Source organism: Anguilla rostrata, chromosome 10 (assembly GCF_018555375.3).
Source record: "Anguilla rostrata isolate EN2019 chromosome 10, ASM1855537v3, whole genome shotgun sequence".
Lineage (NCBI taxonomy): Eukaryota > Metazoa > Chordata > Actinopteri > Anguilliformes > Anguillidae > Anguilla > Anguilla rostrata.
In genome coordinates this window covers 12592732-12613296 of record NC_057942.1, presented here as the reverse complement: position 1 = coordinate 12613296, position 20565 = coordinate 12592732, and the positions used below count along the sequence as shown (strand labels likewise).

The following is a 20565-nucleotide window of genomic DNA, read 5'->3' as shown; positions in this document are numbered from 1 at the left end:
TCAGTCTAAAAAAAAGAGCCTGTTGCGTTCATTCCTCAAGCCTTCTCTTCGGCTGCCCTCATCCGAGCGGCTCGGAGCCGGGCGATCGGCGGACCGCTGGGAGCGGACATATTCCTTTCTGTGACACGCCGGCTAATGCAGACGCTGGTGTGTAAAATATGTACCAACGGTAATTAGCCGAGGGATTGTTGGCGAAATTTTGTTTAGCGTCAGAGTAAATGCCTTGATACTGATGTTATGTGTGGGAAATGGGGACACTGTTGCTCGTTGGTGCTAAAAGGTTTTGGCATTTCTTTTCTCGGAAAATACAGGTGATCAGATGTGTTCCATTGAAAGGTGAAGACCAAGCCTCCTTTCCCCACATCAACCCCCAACATTAACAACATAGGACAATGACTCTAATAATGTATTGCTAACATGGTATTTAATCAGGTAACACAGTAAAGACAGTATGTCCGCACATTAATCACCAGAGCTGTCTAAAGGTAAATGGTGATTCAAGAAAAAAAACCCTTGAATCAACTGCTATGGCTCAGTTTGTTTTCATGCCATTTTCTCATTGTCCCACAGTAAAGGGGGGGCCATCAGTCAACAGGCCTGTTCATGGAACTGAGTGGCTGAGTGGGAGGAAGAATGCACAGAGGCACAAACATGCGCACACACGCACACACGTGCACACACATATGCACACGCACGCATACGCACACACACACACACACACACACACACACTTTCTGTTTCTCTCGCACACACACACACACACATGCACTCTCTTTCTCTCTCACACACACACTAATACACACACAAACGCACACACTCTCTCTCTCTTCCTCTCTCACATACACTCACAGAATTATTAATATCAATTATGATTAAATGAAATTGATTGTTAATGCAGAGTTTGGCCACATGTGAAACTGGGATGTTTGTCCAGCGGCAGGTGAGGGTTTGTTCACTGAACCAAGCAGCCCGGCATGGGGCCCCCGAGGAAAAAAAAATGGGGAAAATTGGAGGGATAAAAAAACAGGTGAAACAATGCTATAGCTATCAGCCGGCTGAGAGCCGCAGACTATTGCATCTGTATTGATCGCGTCTATAGCCTTTCCATTTTACATTAACTCCGTTCACAAGCTTAGTGAGGGAGTGATGGGAGGGATTTGTTTGATCTTTATGATATTTCTTTAAACTTGATGCTGTCATTAGGCTTCCCTCTGGAGAGTGCAGGCACTTTCCAGTGAGTCAAGTGCTTTTTTTTTGTATCCCGCCGCTGTTATTTATTTATTTTGTGTGCGTTTTTTTCTATGTCACCACGAGGCCTTGGCACCAGTCCTCGTGTAATTTTCCCTTCCTCCCTCCCTCGCTCAGCCTCCTGCAGATGTACCGAAAGCCAGATCAGTGAAGGGTGACCATTGTTTCACATGACCATACAGCCTCCCCCTTGACTAAGGTTTCTAATGCCACCTTGTGAGATGAAAGCTGGAAAACCTGGAACTGGACTGAAAAAGGAGCAGTGAGATTTTGTGAGGCGCACACACCTGGGAATATGCATTAAAGTGCTTTTCTCTGTAAGGGAATATTGCTTTTTTTTGGGTTTGTTCATTTTCATGCTAAGTTATTATTTTGTTGGCTAGGTGTTGCGTAACACACGCCCCTTATATCTGTACTCACTGGATTCGAATCCACTGCCCAGTGTCACCATTAAGTTTCTTTACCTTCAAAAATACCTTTTACATAAGACTATGGAAGCAAATATCCAGAACAACCCTGCCCAACTCTACTATCCATTGTAGCGAGTGGATCATGTGTAAAGAGACACACAGAAAGACCCTCACACTCACAGTCCCACAGTCCCAGGACTCCTCAGTTGTAACTATTTGGAATAGGCAGCAAGGCGTGTCACTAGGTCTGGCAGATCCACCAGTATCAGACATTGTGGCACTTGAAGGGCAAGCCTGGAAAACCATATAGTATTCCATTGAACACTAGCCTATATCAAGGTGTCAACGGGGACCCATCCTTGTGTGATTGACATCTGTACTACAGCGGACCAATCACATGCGCGTGTGTCACCAAAACTCTCGCCTACCAACCTCAGTCCATGGTTCCCACATGGGGTTCCATCGCGTCATCAATTTTCACCAAATACAAAACCTCATAAAACTTTCACACTTTGCGCTGATAGCAATGAATCAGTCTGACCTCAGCAGACGCACTTCAGAGCTCTTCGCAGACCTTGTTCAACACACCAATTTGCAGCTTACCTGATCACTGAGTCAGAGTTGGCCTGAAGATTTGGACCATTGTGTTCCAAAAAGCCGTTGTAGGAAAAAGGGACGATTCTACCCACATTCCTGTTGATTGTGATTATATTTGCTGCATAGTCACTTGTAGCTTCAAGTAAATGTTTTATTACTCATATTGTTTTATTTTTATTACTCATAATGTTTCATTACTCATAGTTAAGTCTCTTATTGTCAGGTATTAATGAACTAACAACATAGTATAGTGTGCACTCATAACACAAGTTTGTAGTTATCTGTTAACAGTAGAGATAACCAACCTGTATTTTTCCATTACCCAATTATAATCTGATAGAGTAAACAGAAGTTCTTACTTTATTTTCTATCAGTCAATCAATAATTTTATTGTTTTCTACCAGTTGCCCTTGTTTTAATATTTCACTTTCCATTTTTCATTTATTCATATTTGTATTCAATAAATTCTTTATTATATTCAATCCATGTGGTGTTCATGTTATTTTAGGAAGTTGGGCTCTACTGACTGCTCAGATTATCATTAGCTGAATCAATTTATCATTAAATAAATTTGACTAAACCTCACTGCACCACACAGCAGTGGAGATTTTGAAGCTGGCCCTATGGGCCCATAGAATTGATCTGAGTGACTTATTTCTAATGCTCAGATATTAATATGAAAGGCATAAAAACTCATATCCCCTTTTTACCCAGCACAGATATGGTGCTAATTAAGTTCTGCATGAGAAATGTAAAGTGTGCCCACCTGGATGTACCCGGGGGCAACCATGAAAGATCACCTTCCGACACCTCCTTCACAGCCTCCCTCTGTCACCTCTCCTGTCCCTCCTGCCCCACATAACTACCCCCCCCTTCCGCTCAAGCACCCACGCGTATCCAGTCCTCCGGCCAAGCTTTGCACAGACCCAATGTGTTTTGTGCTTCGACAGCCCCTGTGTGGAGATTTGGGTTTTAGTTTGTGTGTGGGTGTGTGTATGTGTATGTAATTGCACATATATGCATGCGTGTGTGTCATTGCACATATAATACCCATGCGTGTGTGTGACTGCACGTATACGCGTACGTGTGTGTGATTGCACGTATATGCATACGTGTGTGAGTATGCGTGTGTATGTGATTGCACATATACAGATGCGTGTGTGTGTGTGATTGCACATATACGTGTACGTGTGTGTGTGTGATTGCACATATGTGTGCAATCATATGTGCAATGCACATGTGTGCGTGTGTGTGTGTGTGTGTGACTGCAGATGTGCGTGTGTGTGTGTGTGCGCGTGTGTGTGTGTGAGACTGCAGAGGTGCGTGTGTGTGTGCGCGTGTGTGTGTGTGAGACTGCAGAGGTGCGTGTGTGTGTGTGTGTGTGTGTGTGATTGCAGATATGCGTGTGTGTGTGTGTGTGTGCGCGTGTGTGTGAGACTGCAGAGGTGTGTGTGTGTGATTGTAGAGGTGTGTGTGTGTGTGTGAGACTGCAGATGTGTGTGTGTGTGTGTGTGTGTGATTGCAGATATGCGTGTGTGTGTGTGTGTGTGTGTGTGTGATTGCAGATGTGTGTGTGTGTGTGTGTGTGTGAGACTGCAGAGGTGCGTGTGTGTGTGTGTGTGTGATTGCAGATGTGCGTGTGTGTGTGTGTGTGAGACTGCAGAGGTGCGTGTGTGTGTGTGTGTGTGTGTGTGTGTGTGTGTGAGAGAGAGACTGCAGAGGTGCGTGTGTGTGTGTGTGCGTGTGTGTGTGTGAGACTGCAGATGAGCGTGTGTGTGTGTGAGACTGCAGAGGTGTGTGTGTGTGTGTGTGTGTGTGTGTGTGTGTGAGACTGCAGATGTGTGTGTGTGTGTGTGTGTGTGTGTGTGTGTGTGATTGTAGATGTGCGTGTGTGTGTGTGTGAGCCTGCAGAGGTGCGTGTGTGTGTGTGTGAGACTGCAGATGTGTGTGTGCGTGTGTGTGTGTGTGTGTGTGTGTGAGACTGCAGAGGTGCGTGTGTGTGTGTGTGTGTGTGTGTGAGGCTGCAGAGGTGCGTGTGTGTCTGAGGCTGTGCTGCTGGGTACTTCCTGCTCTGCTGTGGGTCGATGGGGGCGGCAGCATGGGGTCGCGAGGCGGTTTCAGAGCCGGGGCCCGGCCTCGCCGCGCGGCGCGGGGTCTCGGTGATTCGGCATCCGCGCGTCCACCGGCGCGGGCCCCCCCGCCGGCAGGGCCAGGTGGCGGCCGGCTCCCTTCCTTTTGTCCCTCCTAATGAATTGTTAATTGGTTTGTGACACCTGCGGAGCGCCGGGCGGCTGGCTGCAGGCTGCCAGCGGCGGCCGCCGCGCGCGCTCCAGCGCCGTAGACCCGAAGCGGGCCGGGCCTCTGCGTCTAAAGTTACAGCAGGCCGCCGGGGACACGGACACGGCTACCGTTGGAAAAGGCTGGACTCCAGCGCTTTTATCGCAGTCACTTCCCCGTCTGCGAATGTCGTGCGGTTGTTGTTCTAACTTTCTTTGAGCGTCAGGCGATTGGTGCGGCACTGCGCCTGTGCCAGCCCCACGCGAGAGAGTGCGGCCGCTGACGAGCTCTGCCCTGACTGTGACATCACTCCTGTTTTCCAGGTGGTAGCACTTAACAACCGAAGCAAAGAGGCGGAGTCTGCTTTCCTTGGAGTCTACAAGCAGTTGATTGAAGCCCCAGGTGAGTGTTGCCGAGGGGACTCTCGGTTATTTTTACACCGGCGTGGAACAGCCAGCATCGCTGCGCCACTCCCCTCCCACTTCCGCACCTCGCCAGTGCTCACAGCAGGTACGTGGAGACGCAAGGAGCAGGAGATTCGGTTGGAACGATGTCTTCCAAAAACTTAAGGATGCTGTACTGTAGTTGGTGTATTGTGTAGAGGTGGAGAGCATCTTCTGGGGGGGGTGGGATCTGTTGATTGTGGAGTGGCCCGCTCAGCAGTGGCTCGAGAGCTGATGAGACAGGCAGGCCTGGCCCTCGTGATTGGGCTGTTGTGATGGACCGGGGCCCGTGTTCAGCTGTGTTACAGGAGGGGGATTGGAAAATGAAATCCAATCTTCTCTGGATCAGAAGAACACTCATGACAGGACTAGAGAATGCTGTTTACAGAGATTCAGTGAATAGAAGATAAAAGTCAGTGTCGCTGAGACTGAAATATGGGGGGACTGACTTTTAAAGGTCTCCATTTTTTTTCTCCTTCATGTTCCCTGCTTGCAATATACTCCAAATTAAATTTTTTCACTGGAATATTTTCTTTGATAAGAAATATCTCTTTTTGAAGATTTGTTCAGCCTGATTTGCTGACTTGTACCTTGGAGTATCGAGGGCTTCATCAAGGGCCTAAGTGCTTCACAAGGCCAGAGTTTCAGCTTGGGCTTGTAACCCTGTCTTTCACCGGAAACAGACTTCACAAATGCTGTATGCTTCAGTAAGCACTGTTTAAGTATCGCAAGCAGTTTAAAGCTCAGGGTAAGGGCTGCTGCACTTTTAAAGTTTGCAGAAATACAAAATTCATTTTACAAAGCTGTTTATTGTTCTCAACCATTATTTCATGTGTTGGGGAGGGGGGTGACTGCCTCCTTGTGTCAAAGAGAGGCATAACAGGTCCTGGTCCCACTCTCTTTCCGATCTCGGTCAATTAAGATGTTATGTTTTGAGCATTAAAGAAATTATGCGGGAGACCTATCGTTCTTTTTACCCACTCCTGTTATAATTCTATCCGCACAGATAGCTGTGTGCTCACTCTAATTATCCTAACTGGAGGTGTAATTCCACCGCACGTTTAATTTCCTAACAGAAAGCTAATTGAATTGCCCCTCAGGTTAAATCAGGTGGCTGCAGATTAGCATACTGAGACGCACATTTCCATACGCCCTGAGTGGGACTCTCACGTCCTTGTTTTGGTTCTGGTTTGTTATTTTGGTTGGGATTGGTCAGTGGTATGCTGTTGTCCTTCAGAGATCTCAGTGCTTCTTGCACACCAGTGAAATACAGTAAGGACAATACAGTGTTATTAACCCCTACAGCTGGTGTTTTGGCCTGTTTCCTGACATGGGCATCACATCACTGAGACTGAAGCCTTTGATCACACTTGTGTTGTTGAATTTGGGAAGCTCAAGAGCAGTCAATTCACCCCCAAGTGCCTTCATAGTTCAAATTCTGCCCCTTCCCCCCACCCCCCTTTGTGCTGGGAAAAGGTGATGTATTTGACCCCTCAGTTGATGACAGTTTTCTGTCATGGCTGCGATTGGTGCTTATTTTTATTTTTAGCCATTTATTCATCTGTTTCAACCACATTACTAAAGCAGCTATTGGAACTGGATTCAATTGTGTCGCCAGTCTGTGAGGCGAGTGGACCAATGTGGAAATCAGTGTATGAAAAGTGCCCCCTTCCTGGTTGTGTTCATGGTCACTCAGGCTGGTATTGACCAGTCCAGGTGTGCCAGGGGACAGTGAACCCGCTCTGCTTTGAGAGCCCCCCCGCCCAGCCGCCCCTCTGCCTCGACGCCAGTCTTGTGGGCTCCACTGACGTGCCGGCAACAAACGCTCCGCTCCTTCATGTATTTTTAATCCGGTGACAGACACAATTATTTCCTACACGCCAAGCTCGTTAATCTTAATGCTGTCATTACTATTCATTGCAAGAGGTTATTTTCCACTCGCCCACCCCCCCGCCCCCCCCCCCCCTATTTCTTTTGAAAAGCATCTTCATGCGCTGTCCCTCCGTGCCCCCGTTTAATAATCAAAGGCCATGGCCGCCATCGCCGGGGCCTATGATCGGTATAGCTAAACTGTGACTGCAGGCTGCCTGTGAGGGTGAGGGGTCAACCGGCGCTCAATACCTAACCTATTGGTGATCGATGGCGTATCAGTTATCAGTAACGTATTAGGCGCATGTAGATAGCTGCAGCTTTCACTGAATTCAGATGCGGAAGACGCGACGTCCTCTCGTTGGCATAAATATTGTAGTATCGGCTATTAGAAGTACAGTAGTCGTGTAATTGCCCGTCGAAGTGTGCCGTGTGGGGCTGTGGTATGTGCTGTAGATGTGCTGTAAGATCCAGTGTAGGGATTGCATAGATTAACTGAATTTACAGTTTCTGTGCTTGGTTTTCGTGTTATGCACTGCACGCTGTGCACATGCGAACTTGCTAGGCACATTGCATAATTTCCCTTGGCGTGTATGAAACCAGCACAGTTTTCCACTAAAGTAAATAACCTCTATTACCGTCCATGGTTTGAAGATACAGGTTTGAAGCACCCGTGATACAATGGGTTCATTTATGAAGAGAGAAGAAAATAACATTTTCAGTAACAAACGACAGGCGCGAGTGTGAGGAGAGGAGAGGAAGGCCGAGGAGGGCTGTTGAGAGAGCGGAGCTGGAATTGCTGATGCGCGCTCTCCCTGCTCTTCCCGCTAATATCTCTCTGTCTCTCCCCCTCTCCTTCTCCACACCTTCGGCTGATGTCAACAGAAATCCGCCGCGCGGTGATGGCTCCTTCCCACACAATCCCCCTCCCCCCCCCTCGTTTTTTTTTGTTATGTTTTTGTTTTTTACTGTTAACTCAGCAATTATATTAAGCCCCACTTGCCCGACTGTGTGTGTAATTACAAAGTAGCACTGTAAATCTCATTGTTTCACGTCGGTAGCACAGATGTGCAGGATGTGATAAAGGGAAAAGCTGCTGGAGAAGAGAGAAAGGCAATTAGCATTAGTTGTGGGGGTGGGACGGACCTGTGACATGGTGGCGTTTGGGCTTCCGGGGGCTTGACTGAACGACTGCAAGGAGATGAGGTGAGGGGGCCTGGCTGAGACCATAGACATCAGCATAACTCGGACTTTAGATGTATATACCAATGTATGGCTGTTCTTTTTGAGTAAGAGTTGTTATTGACTGAGTGCATGTATCTGGGCTTGGAAAGCTCACCCCATGGTGGGGGTGCAGCTCCATGGGATGGGCCCTCATGTTGAAGAGGAAAGGTCTGGGAGCCGGAGAGTTCTGAAGGGTGAGGCTGTCATGTGTCATGTAATGTACTGTATACTGACCAATCAGAAAACTTGTTCTCTGTAGTGAAATGATGCAGTCAGTTTTTGAACAGTATGGTCACTGATGTTGGTAAAACAAGGTAGCTCCACCATTTTTTTTTGTGTTCGGGGGTGGGGGGAGGTGGGGGCAGGGTTGTAAAGTTTCAACACACTCGTCACTTTTGAAATAATGTGTCCTTTTGGAATGAGGAGTCACACTTTAGGAAATTGTTCTACCACACAACACAAAAATTTCCCAACATTTATTTAACAGGTCTCCATTTTTAATCGACTACTCCCGTTTCAAATATGCTGCGCTTCTTGAAAATAAATCACTACTTATCTGCTGGAGGAGGTGCTCAAGTTGTTTGAACAGCATGCCTGTTAAAACTGTTTTTATTAAATCTTTCTGTTATTAAAAACCTGTCTTACCTTTTGTAGATAAACACTCACTGTAGCGATTTAAAGGTGACGGCCATTTTAATGACTGGATTGACTTTCTTGAACAGTGCCGCTTTCTCTCTGTCTCTCTCTCTCTCTCTCCCCAACTTTCCCCCGGTAGGAGCGCCTCTCTCTCCGAGCCGCGTTTGAAAGCTCCCGTTTGTTGATCTCACCCGGAGAGGAGCGCGCGCTGTCGCCCGGGGCGTAGCCCGGAGACGCCCGCTCCAGGTGTTTGCTCCACTTCTCCGCGCTCTTTATTCAGCTCTTCCTCTGGGACCGCCGCCGCGCGCCTCCTCCTCCTCCTCGTCTCTCGCGAAGGAGACTGGAGCTCCGGCTCCTCATGAAAGCGGAGCGAGCCGCGCGGAGCTCGGCTGTTTGAATGTGCATTAATGAGACCTCGGCGGGGGGACTCTGTCCCTGCACCTGTGCTAATGTGTGGGCAACACTGCTGCCTAGTGGTGACCGGAGATACTGCCAGTGTGTCTTGGCGGGTTAGTGTGTGACCACGTCCAGATTGTGACGATGCTCTTACAACACTCTCGCTCTGTACTTTTCACGCCAAGAAGGGCCAAGGAAAGACTTGTGCAGGCCTGGTTATTGGTGCTTCGCAGGCCCGGGGAAGTGCCTGTCAATGCAATTAGTGGGAAATTCTCCCTCCCTCCCAGGGGAACTGGTAGCAAAGCTAAATTGGTCTACGGGAACCAGAATATAGTTCTGTTGCACATATAATTTCTGCTTTATCTGCAGCTGGACCTCTGTGTGTGTGTGTGTTCTGACAAAATATAAGGGAAATCAAAATGTAATATTCAGGAAATTGCAGAAGAATACAAGCTCAATGCAAGTTTTCATGGTTTGCGTTAAAAAGATGTCCTAGCATCATAATGGACAAAGGCAGACTAATGCATGTTTCCGCGTGGTGGTATTGATGGAGAATGAAAGCTCTTTCTGCCGGGACAAGATTATGCAGGAGTGATTAATAAGTGCAGTAATAAACAGAGGCCCAGGAGATGTTTGAGGTATTTAATAATGCATTATGTTCATAAAAGAGCCGGGGCTCACCAATGGATCCCTATGGAGCAGGAAACTCCAGAGGGATCAGCTGTGTGTGTGTGTGTGTGGGCGTGTGTGTGTGTGTGTGTGTGCCTGTGTACACGTGCTCAGGAGTGCATGCTTTGCCTGGAATCTACAGCACATAGGCCTTCAATTCAGTTGTTGACTGGAACAACAGGAAAAATTTGGAACTTTCAAGAGAGCCTTGAAGCGAGCAGATGCAGCTTCTTTTGTGACCTGCTTACCAAGTCGTGAAGTGAGCAATCTATTCAGTTCATCAACAGGAAAATAAAAGAACTTTTGGTTTCTTCAACAAAAGTGGTCTCTGAGCTAACTACTTTTGGCTACTTGTGTCTAGCTATGGATCAATTTCATGTTTTTTACTTGCCATAACATCAAATATGAGTGCATGCTTCTGCCTCGGTCCTTTTGTTTACCTGACGTTCTTTGTATCGTATGCTTTATTGTTTCTCTCTTACGTTGCCGGCACCTCTGGAGTCTTCTTGGCTTGTGCGGCCTTCAGATAGCATTTCTTTCAGTGTTGTTGGCCAAATAATGGTTATTGACATTATCTTGTCAGCATCCTTCAGTGACGAGGGAGAGAAAAAAAATATGTGAAACTAAAACAAAGGTCTGGCCAAGGACCTTTGCTTTCAGCGCATGCAGTCATTGTTATGGTACAGACTCATTTCTCTCTAGTCTTCGGCTCAGAACAGAAAGAGCTCCATTATCCCCTGAATGTCAAGTGCAGTCATGGGAGAGAAAACTCGAAATAAACTGAGCAGGAGTTCTTTCATTTGTGTGGATGGTAAAGACTGCCATGCTGTCAAAGAACTACTTGAAAAACATAAATCATTGTTGCTGATTTCCTAAAGAAAAAAAGAAAAAAAATACAGTATTTCATTCAGGTTCAAATGATGGTAGACATTGAAAAGGGGGCTCTTTTTTGTGACTTACCTCTGGAAACTTGAAGAATACATGGAAACATGTCTGTGATGTTTTGTCGGGTTTCTTTTCACTGCTCTGAAAGGTTCTCTTCCTTGTGATCACAAGCCCTCATTGCTGCCTAAGGACAGACAGGGACCTTCAGATGGTTCCTCGGAAGAGTGGACAGGTTCATATTAAGAGGGTTCTCCAAAACTGGCCTGCATGCACCTCTTGACCAGTAGGCCAGTTCTTTTCTGGCTAGTTTCTTTTGTGCTCATGTTGTGATTTGCGTATTTGCCCTTTTATGCGATGAAGAGACAGTCATTTCATCTGTGCATGGCCCGACTAGCTGGATGAGAAGGCCAATTTTCGGAGAACCATGAACGCTCTTGTCGGCTATTGATAAAATCCTACAGTAACAACATAAGAGCAGCATCACTCCAGTGTTCTGATCATCTGAGTGCACTATGGTTTGTGTCCCTTAGAGTTTACTGCTGGCAGAGTGTACTGTCAATAGTGAAAAAATGCGGTGCTTGTTTTTAATGTTTAATGCACAATTGCCCAAATATGTTTTAATGTAGTGTATAATCTGATAATGGATATTATGCTTCCGTTGTTTTTTACCTGCTCAGTGGCTACAGATGGGAATTAGTTTGCAGCTAACTCTGGTGCCGCTAAGGAGCTTTGCATTGCCCCTGAAACTAATGAAGTTTGGGCAATCTGTGGTTCTGCTGTGGATGGTCAAGTTGAGTAGGTTAAGCTAGGTTGCAGTTCGAGACTTTTTTGGACCTTGAAGACCACACGAAAAGCAGAACGGTTTAAAAAAAAAATTATTAAAAAAAAAAAAATTAAAATTTTGAAGCGCAGCCTTGTAAATTAATTTGTTCGTGTTGTACGATGGGAGCACAGCTGGGCTCATTAGCATGCATACAACAAATAATTATAGCGGAATTTTTTCAGCCAGTGCTCGGCTAATGGGCTTGCTGGGTTAATTATGTCAAAGCATAATTACAGAGGGCCCAGGGAGACGTAATGGCACACCCCGCTGAGCTGGGACCAGCTAATGATGGTGTATCGCTGACAGGGCGAAGACGGACCGCCCCAGCACACCTGCTCGACTTGGCTCGCGCCGCCCCCGTGCCCCCCTCTCCCCCCCGCCCCGTCATGCTCTGCGCCCGGACACTTTCCGCATCCCGGACACTTTCCGCATCCCGGACACCGTAGTACCGCCCGTCCGAACGCTGAAATGCGGTGGAGCGGCCCCGACCGTGGCCCGACCGCTGATTCGGGACGCTGTGCTGTGGAGCGCATGCTGGGGTGGGGGTTGCGTGGGTGAGGGGAGGCCGAAGAATGATGGGTTTCATGAAGGTTGTCAAATTCCTTGGAAGGTCAGCTTCAGACCAGAATTTTCATACCTCTCTCTCTTTCTCTCTCTCTCTCTCTCTCTCTCTTCTATCCCTCTGCCACATGATAGGGCAGAAGTGGAGTGCACTGCCCCAGTCCTGCAATTTCACTGTGTGTGAAATTGCAGGCGAGGTTCCAGGCAAAGTCTAAACTGATCCGGCACTGGCTTGTGCTGCTTCTTGTACTCGGATTATTCAGTTAGAATCCACAGACACAGACCCGACTCCAAAAGAGAGCTATTGCTAGTCATAATTACTGCGATGGCTTTCAGGATAAAAGGTGTGGAAAGCAAACAGGCACTATTGTTATGATGGTGCATTAAAGCCTGCACGCTGGAGTGGTTTTCCAACCACTTAGACATTTTTATCACTTTTTGTGACCAAAATTGCATGTTTATGATTTATGTGTCATTAAATTGATATGTGACTGATTGCTGAGCATTGTCACAATGTTTTTCCTGAAATCACCTGACCATGAGAGCAGGTTATTATCTCCCAGGTTCACAAATGTTAGCACATTTGGGTCTTGATACAAAAATTTTGACATTTGGCTCCTCTTCAATGGGCAATATGAACCTTGTGTTAGAGTTTGATAGATTTTATTGTTCCAGTCACATTAGTTGGTACAGTATGAGGACGTTAAACAGGTGTTTTAGACCAGTTTGCTAATTCCCATTGATTGGGAGGGGTGAAACCTATTTCTCTTCCTTTGTATTAAAACATGATCTGATAGAATATTACATTATATCTAATTATAATTATACCTATTATTTAAGCTTGTGTGTGTGTGTGTGTGTGTGTGTTCTACTCTTATTACATGCGTATAGATTGCATGTAGTTTCTTATTCACGCAACCTCTGCAATCTAGGGAATAATTAGTAAAACAAGAGCAATGAAAGACCTCTGCTCCTCCTGATCCGCCATGTTTTGCCTGGCCCTATAGCCCGGTGTGTTTTCACCGCTCTTCAGTCGCTGAGATTTTGCCCCTCTGCGTCTGACCTGCTTGGCATTTAAGCTTGTTCATTTTCATGACAGGCATCCAATCGGGTGCAAATAGGAAAACGGGGCCTAAATTAAAATCTTCCCTGTTGTTTAATTGCACAGAGAGAGGGCTGAATGGCTTGTATTGGAAAACAGCGAGCCGGCCGTGTGCTGCACAGCCGGGGGGGGGGGGGGAGGGTGCTCAGCGTCGGGAACTCTGCTCAGAGCTGTAATAATAGCAGGTGAGGGCCAGCTCTGCCACATCCATTGATTAGTGTAAGGTGAAGGCAACCCTCCGCCTCTGCTCCGCACCTTCTATGCAGAGGAGGGGAGATGGCCGTGTGTTTCTCTTATTTCATTTTATTTTCTTTTATCACAGCTGTCCTCTTTGCTTAAGAGGAGCTCATATCTCCCATGCTGTGTCCCCTGTGACTGATGCAATATCCCTTGTGCAGTTGCAACAGTGCTCCCAGAGAAACGCATAGATGGAGGGCATGGTCACGTGACCAATTAACTTTGGCTTTCATTTTTCTCAAATAACATTGTGTTAAGGTGATGCAAGAAATGGTTATCCTGACAAAGGGTGTGTGTGTGTGTGTGTGTGTGTGTGTGTGTGTGGGTGGGTGGGTGTGTGTGCTTTCAATCTGAAAAAACCCATTTAATCAGAGAAATTACGCGTGGTCATTGGGACAGGGATTGGCAAACCTACTGCTGTGTATTCACACTTTACTCTGAATCTTTCAGTTGCCTTCTCTCATTTCCTCTCATACTTCCTGCAGATTTTGTTGACTGTTGAAAATTTTTTGTTTTGCATTCCACTGTGGTTTATACAGGTGAGTCTCTTCCGCTGTTTGTTCAGAAGTTGCTCCTTTCTCAGAGCAGGGAGAGAGAATAGAAAAGAGAAAAAGAAATGGAGAGGGGGAAAGCGAGAGAGAAAGCGAAAGTGCGAGAGGAGGTAAGAGCAAGCTCTGCGCTTGGGTAGGAAGAATATCTGAACCTGCGTGATGACAAAGAGAGACCAGATGAAAGTTTAAAGAGGAATGTTGGAGGAGTAAAAGGAACGATTTTCTTTCTTTTGCAGTTTTGAAAGGCTTTGCGCGCGTGTGTGTGTGTGTGTGTCTGTGTGTCTGTGTGTACCTGTGTGTGTGTCTGTGTGTATGTGTGTGGTGTGTGGAGCATGTTTAGTGTGTGCATGTGTGTGTGTGTGTGTGTGTGTCTGTGCCTATGTCTGTTTGTGTTTCTGTGTATCTGTGTGTGTGCCTGTATGTGTGCGTACCTGCCTCCCCTCCATCCCCCCCCTCAGTCAGCCGCGTCCCCAGAGTCCCGCTCCGCGCTTTAGCACTGGAAGCCACCTTTCTTTGGTGCGCAGCAGGCAGGTGCACAACAAGAGCGGCTCCTTCTCAGAGCTGTTGAACTTTTCGGGAGGGGAAAAAAGGAAGAGGAAGATTAAAAACAGCCCTGTGATGTTGGGAGTGGAGACGCCCCCTGAGAATTCCTGGCATAATAATTTAAATGATCAAATGATACAGAGGAGACTTGTTAGCAAAGAAACAGCCTCCTAGTTGGCCCCATGGGCTCCTCGGCACTGCGCATGCATTGCAAAACAGCTCCTCTGTTGTGCTAAAGAATCTCCTTTTTTTCTTCTCCTTCTCAGAAACAGACTTTTTTTTACCCCCCCCCCCCCTCCCTCCACTTTGTTGCATTTGTCTAGATGTATATTTGGATCCTGGCCCAAGAGCTGGGAAGTGTGTGCTGGAATTCTTTGGGAAGCCTTTGTGTGTTTGGTCCTGGATGTGCTGTGACAAGCCGGACATTGCGATCCAGGAATATAGAAGATAAAAAAAATTTTGTGCAACATTTAGTTGGTTTTGGAAGTTGGCCCTGGTTTAATTTCCCAAGATTTATAATTTCCATGGAGTATATGTGTATGTGTACATAGTATAATGTTGTTTTGCTTTTGTGTTGGTCTCGGTGAATAATTGGGGAAAATTACTGGACTTGTATAATTCAATTTTGGGAGTTTTAAATTGTGGGATCACAGAAGAAATCCCATTATGCTCATGTACCTGAATAAATGCAAAGTTAAGCGGTATAAACAAATGATTGCTTTTTGTAATGCTGCACAGTGTAATTTGGTAACGCTGAGTGTTTGTAATTAACTTAGTTTGTGAGATGCCATACAGCATCAGTCAGTGCTCTGTATGACTCAGTAGATATATGCGCAGTGAAATTTCTGTTCTACATGAGTTCAGATAAATTGGGCTCTGCTGATTAAAGCTGTCTCATTAATTGGTTCTTTTTACTTAATTTGAAAATATAGTTCATGAACTACCCAATGTCACACATTTTCCACTTAATCGCCTCTTATCGCTGTTTTTCCCCCCTTGTCTTCGTGTGTGTGTGTGTGTGTGTGGTGTGTGTTCAGACCCAGCTCCCTTGTTAGAGGCCACGCACACCCTGGAGGACAGGCTGCAGCAGCTACAGAGCTCCGACCCCGACAGCCGACCCCTGGTCGTTGAGATTAGCAGGCACTGGAGAAGACACCTAGAGAGTCTCGGCAAAACAGGTTAGGACCCCGGGGAGGTGCCGATGACGGGTTATGGGACTCTGTCCGGAATTTAACTACAGTTGATGCGACTCTGATTTCCCTTCCATTCAATATCTCGCTTAAAATGACACTTCAGGCTCATGAGAAGTTCCCCTAATCCCTGTACCCTAATCACGTTCTCTCTTTCTCTTTCTCTCTCTTTCCCTCCCTACATCTGTCCTCCTCTCTCTCTCTCTTTCTCTCTTTCCTCTGTCCAGACAACACGGAGGAAAAGCCAGCAGCAGTGGCAGGGGGGGCATCGTCTCGGGAACCCTGCACGACCCCCCCCAACAGCACACGCACCTCCGGCAGGGTTCCGAGTGAACCAGACGCCAAGGGGTGCTGGCCAAATACAGTCGACCTAGGCAAGATCACGTCTGACCTGTGAGGAGGATCACAGTCTGCCTAGGCCAGAGAGATACAGTCGACTGAGGCAGAGATCACAGTCGACCTGAGAGAGCCAGAGAGATCACAGTCTGACCTGCGAGGGCCAGAGAGATCACAGTCTGACCTGTGAGGGCCAGAGAGATCACAGTCTGACCTGAGGCCAGAGAGATCACAGTCTGACCTGGAGAGCCAGAGAGATCACAGTCTGACCTGAGAGAGCCAGAGAGATCACAGTCGACCTGTGAGGCCGAGAGATCAGTCTGACCTTGAGGCCAGAGAGATCACAGTCTGACCTGTGAGGGCCAGAGAGATCACAGTCTGACCTGTGAGAGCCAGAGAGATCACAGTCTGACCTGTGAGGGCCAGAGAGATCGCAGTCTGACCTGTGAGGGCCAGAGAGATCACAGTCTGACCTGTGAGGCCAGAGAGATCACAGTCTGACCGGAGGCCAGAGAGATCCAGTCTGCCTGTGAGGGCAGCAGAGAGATACAGTCTGACCTGAGAGAGAAGATCACAGTCTGACCTGTGAGGCCAGAGAGAAGTCTGTGTGAGTGCCGGAGTCACCTGAGCTTTGGTTTTCTGGTCCAGAGGCAGAGAGTCCTCTGCCTAGTGCAAGAGCATCAGATTGTAGGTGAGAGTGCTGTGCTGTGCAGACACATGAAGTGTCGCAGTGCGTGAGGCGAGTGTCTGACTGTGATGGCTGTGTCATGAGGAGTCTTGTATGTGCGAGTGCCGTGTGTGTTGCTCTGCCAGCGAGGACGCTTGTGTGTCAGGTGTAGTGCGGATGTTCTCAGATGTGACTCGTTCCTGAGGGAGCGGGAGAAGCTGGGCGCCTTGCGCCAGGCTGGGGGAGGCTGAGGAGAAGATCAGAGTGCTTCACTCAGGTAGGAGTTCTCGCAACCCCGTCTCCCTGTCCCTCAGAGGTCAAAGGTCAGCGCTAACTTTCCTCTATCTCTCGCAGCACTGACCACCACCCAGACAGAGCTGCTGGACCTGCGGTGCAAGTATGATGAAGAGATGGCTTCCAAGTAAGAGCTTGTGCTACGGAGCACCTTCCATGTTCGCGGTTCCCACACGTTCCCCATGCCCCACTGCTTTCCAATACACTGCCCCATTTCATTAATAAAATGAGCAGAATTTAGTGCCCCCTGCTGGATGATCCAGGCACAGCGTCTGCTTCCTGTTTATGTTAGTGGCAGGCGTCTGAGACTTGACAGGCCTTAAGAAGGATTGCCTCATTTAAAGATTGCTTCAGAAAACACTCTAACTTGCCATGATCTTTGAACATAATGTACCCAGCTCATGCTTGAAATTAATCTGAAACCCTCTGAAAAATTGTCAATATATATTTAAAAGTAAACAGCGCTTTGTTTGGTTGTGCTGTGGCACACAGCAAGCAGTCTTTAATTGATTTTTTTCTCCTTTAGACGTAATCCATGGTGCACTTGGACTGAAAGCTTTTCCGGCGTATAGAGAGAGTGCTATCAATGCAATGGATCTGAAGTCCTACCCCCTCGCTCCCTTATGTAAATGATTCTGGAAACCTGAAATCACGTGACCGCTTGATATATCTTTATTGTCAGCCCCTATTAGGACCGATCACCCGCAGTCTGATGTCCTTCTGTGTGACACCACTGCGTCCCCTTGCTTACAGGAGGTTACTGTCCTTTTGGTGACCCATCCGCAGGGGGGGTGGCGGATAGCCTGTTGGAGGTGACCCGCTGTGACGGTCATCCTGTTGGAGCTGGGATCTGTAGTCCCCTGTGTACAGCAGGTCCCAGTTGCGTGTGTATTGGAGATGTGAAATAGAGATGTTTGGTGCACGGATGCCCGTCAGGTGGCTTGGTTCTGTCATTCCGGTGTTTGCGGTGGGACATTTTTGATTTATGGGTTGCACTTATCCCCCTGTCATCGCCTCACACGGGCAACATTCCACACATCTCATCCGGTGCAAGGCTGGGGCACGGTGCTCCCGGCTTCGCCAGTGCATTCAGACCCCCCCACTCCCCCCCCCAATCCGAAACCCCCGCCCTCTCCACATCTGATTCCCGGTGCTGGGTAATAAGAGCCATTTGTCTGCTTTGACTTGAAGTATTGGAGCAGGTAATCAATACAATACATTTTCCATACTGCACAAGTTCATTAAATCTGAATGTGACACTTGTTATTTTTTCTGCTGGTGCGGTGCCATCCATCCTGTCGTTTTAATACAGGCAGCGCCCGGCCTGGGCACGGGGCCGGCACCGCTGCATGCTGGGAATTATGCCCGCAAGGTGGGCACAGCTGCAGTGCTCTGCAGTGAGGTCCTGCCATGCTACTGCACATTCACATTACTGATAGGGGGGAGGGGGAAGATCAGAGATTATTTAGACTAACTGGATGGCCAGCTCCAGATTCTTAACACTGAAAGTTCTCGATTGTTGGAGGTGAAACTTTCCAGTTTGATGCATTTTATAAGTGTTCTTGAAGAGGCGTACCAAGCACAACACTCATTGGAATGAATATTCTGCCTTTTTTCACACCTCATAATTGCTTTATAGTACTGTAAAGACCAACCAAACTCCCAAAGTTTGTAAATGGAGACTAAGTGAGCCAGGAGCTGATCATGAATGTGGCTGTTACAGAAACTTTGCTTAAATAGGCCTAAGTGGAATAGAAGTGAAGTGTAGAAAGTAGGAAATGTGTTTTTTGTTGGTCATTGTTTGGAATCTGTTGCTATTGTTGCAAGTCAATATGCGAGCGCTGGAAGTTGAGCTGATGAGCTGTTTTTTTAAAGGGGGTAGGAGGAAAAGAGGATTGAGGGAGCAGTCAGAGGTGAATGAGTAGAATTCTCCCAAAGTTTAGTGCTTTCAGTGGAATAATTCACCAATTATGCTCTCAAAGCATGCTTAGCCAAACTGAGCAGGAGTCTTTGTGGGGGGAAAAAACCGCAGAATTTGAGCACATATAATCATTCTGATTAATTCATTTTTTTTCTCACCACCTTTTGGAAATCATGTCCCATGTGTCTGAAAATAAAAGGCTGAGTACAAACTATTAAACTTCAAACAAACCTCATGAATAATCGCCTTGGAATGCTATTTAAATGAGATCTGGCTGTAAAAGATGTGAGCTGGAGCGAAACACCACAGGTATGAATCATAATGCTGCGTTCAGAGGCAATCTCACCGACACACAAAACATTTTATTGTTATTGTGTTTTCATAAAAAAATCCTATTTCCACTCGAGTTCTGCGTATTCAACATTTTTCAGCATTATTTCTGTTCAGGCTCTGGAGGAACACAGTCTCCTTGTCCTGAACCATGGCGGAGACCGTGAATGTCCGTGGAAAAAAGTTCACCCCAGCATGCCTGTAGAAAATCCAGAGGCACCGTAGAGGGTGGATGATCACAGCTGATGACCCCCCCCCCTTCTTCTTCTTCTTCTTCTTTTTTTTTAGGGCTGCCGAGGTCAGTCGGATCATGACAGACCTGGAGAAGGCCAACCAGGTGAGTGAGGAGACCGCTGATTACCCGTCGTCAAGGTAATCATTCCAGTAATCAAGATGCTGGTGTAATGAGACCCCCCCCCACTCCTTGGGGCTGGCACGCCCTGTGAGACAGGCGGCTGCGGAGTGGGATTGATGGGGGTGCTCGGTGCGGTGGGGCAGTTTGTTACCTCATTGCGCTGATTGCTTCCTTTTCAGTGATTTCTTTTCTCCCTCCGCCAGCAGCTCTTAGATAAATGTTCTCAAAATGAATCATTAATTAGCAGCCCGAGTGTGACAGAGCAGGTAAACAGTTTGGGAAGAAAGTGTACTAAGTAAACAGTCTCCTCAGCAGAATGAGGGCACGCCCCCCCCCTCCCCCCCTCAACGGGTTATGCCGTGAGCCTGCTTTACTGTACCTCTCTTCTCCTGCAGCCTGAATTGACTAAACCTCATGTCCCATTATAGACTTAGAACCAGCCTGTATCATTTTACCCGTTAAACTGCTGTAGATGTGGAACCAGTCTGGCTCAGTTTACCCATTTAACAGTGTAGACTTGGAACCATCCTGGCGCATTATGTGGTACCCCTTTAAAACTGTAGAATCAGAACCAGGCTGACTGCATTATGCACCTTGTGATCTGTTGAGATGGAACCAGGTTGGTTAATTTACCCCTTTTCCACTTCACCTGGAACAAAGTTCATTCAGGTCACAGGTTAATTTAAGTTTTTTGTGTTGTTGATCATGTCAGCTCTGTCCAAACTGTGGAGATTAACAAGGAAGGTAGATAGGAAGGGTGCTGTCATGACTGATCACAGAACAGTTTTTGTATAGCAAAGTCCATGCAGTCATGTCAAACTAGGCAGTCACCTATATTTACTATCACGTCATGTGCTCTTGCTTTTCAGTCCGGCTTATTCTTCCAATGGGAAACTGTTTGTAACTCACCGCCAATATGTCAACCACCCTTCCTCTGTTTAACTTAAAGGGGATGTGAAGCGCTTGGTGTTTAGATGTGAGTAGATCTGAATGTGGGTGCC

At 47.2% G+C, this 20565-nt stretch overlaps 1 protein-coding gene across 2 annotated transcripts in view; it reads left to right on the top strand.

The window, feature by feature from the left end:
- The window catches only part of cux2b (cut-like homeobox 2b), a 128554-nt gene that overhangs the window by 91756 nt on the left and 16233 nt on the right, over nucleotides 1–20565 (top strand). Inside the window, exons 4-10 of one of the 2 annotated variants that reach the window (XM_064354185.1) lie at nucleotides 4856–4934; nucleotides 15509–15649; nucleotides 15889–15990; nucleotides 16668–16694; nucleotides 16870–16941; nucleotides 17019–17085; nucleotides 19498–19546. In XM_064354185.1, coding sequence (XP_064210255.1) covers nucleotides 4856–4934; nucleotides 15509–15649; nucleotides 15889–15990; nucleotides 16668–16694; nucleotides 16870–16941; nucleotides 17019–17085; nucleotides 19498–19546 — 537 coding nt within the window. Of the gene's footprint in view, nucleotides 1–4855; nucleotides 4935–15508; nucleotides 15650–15888; nucleotides 15991–16667; nucleotides 16695–16869; nucleotides 16942–17018; nucleotides 17086–19497; nucleotides 19547–20565 lie in introns of those variants that run through there. The other variant, XM_064354184.1, reaches the window with a different exon arrangement.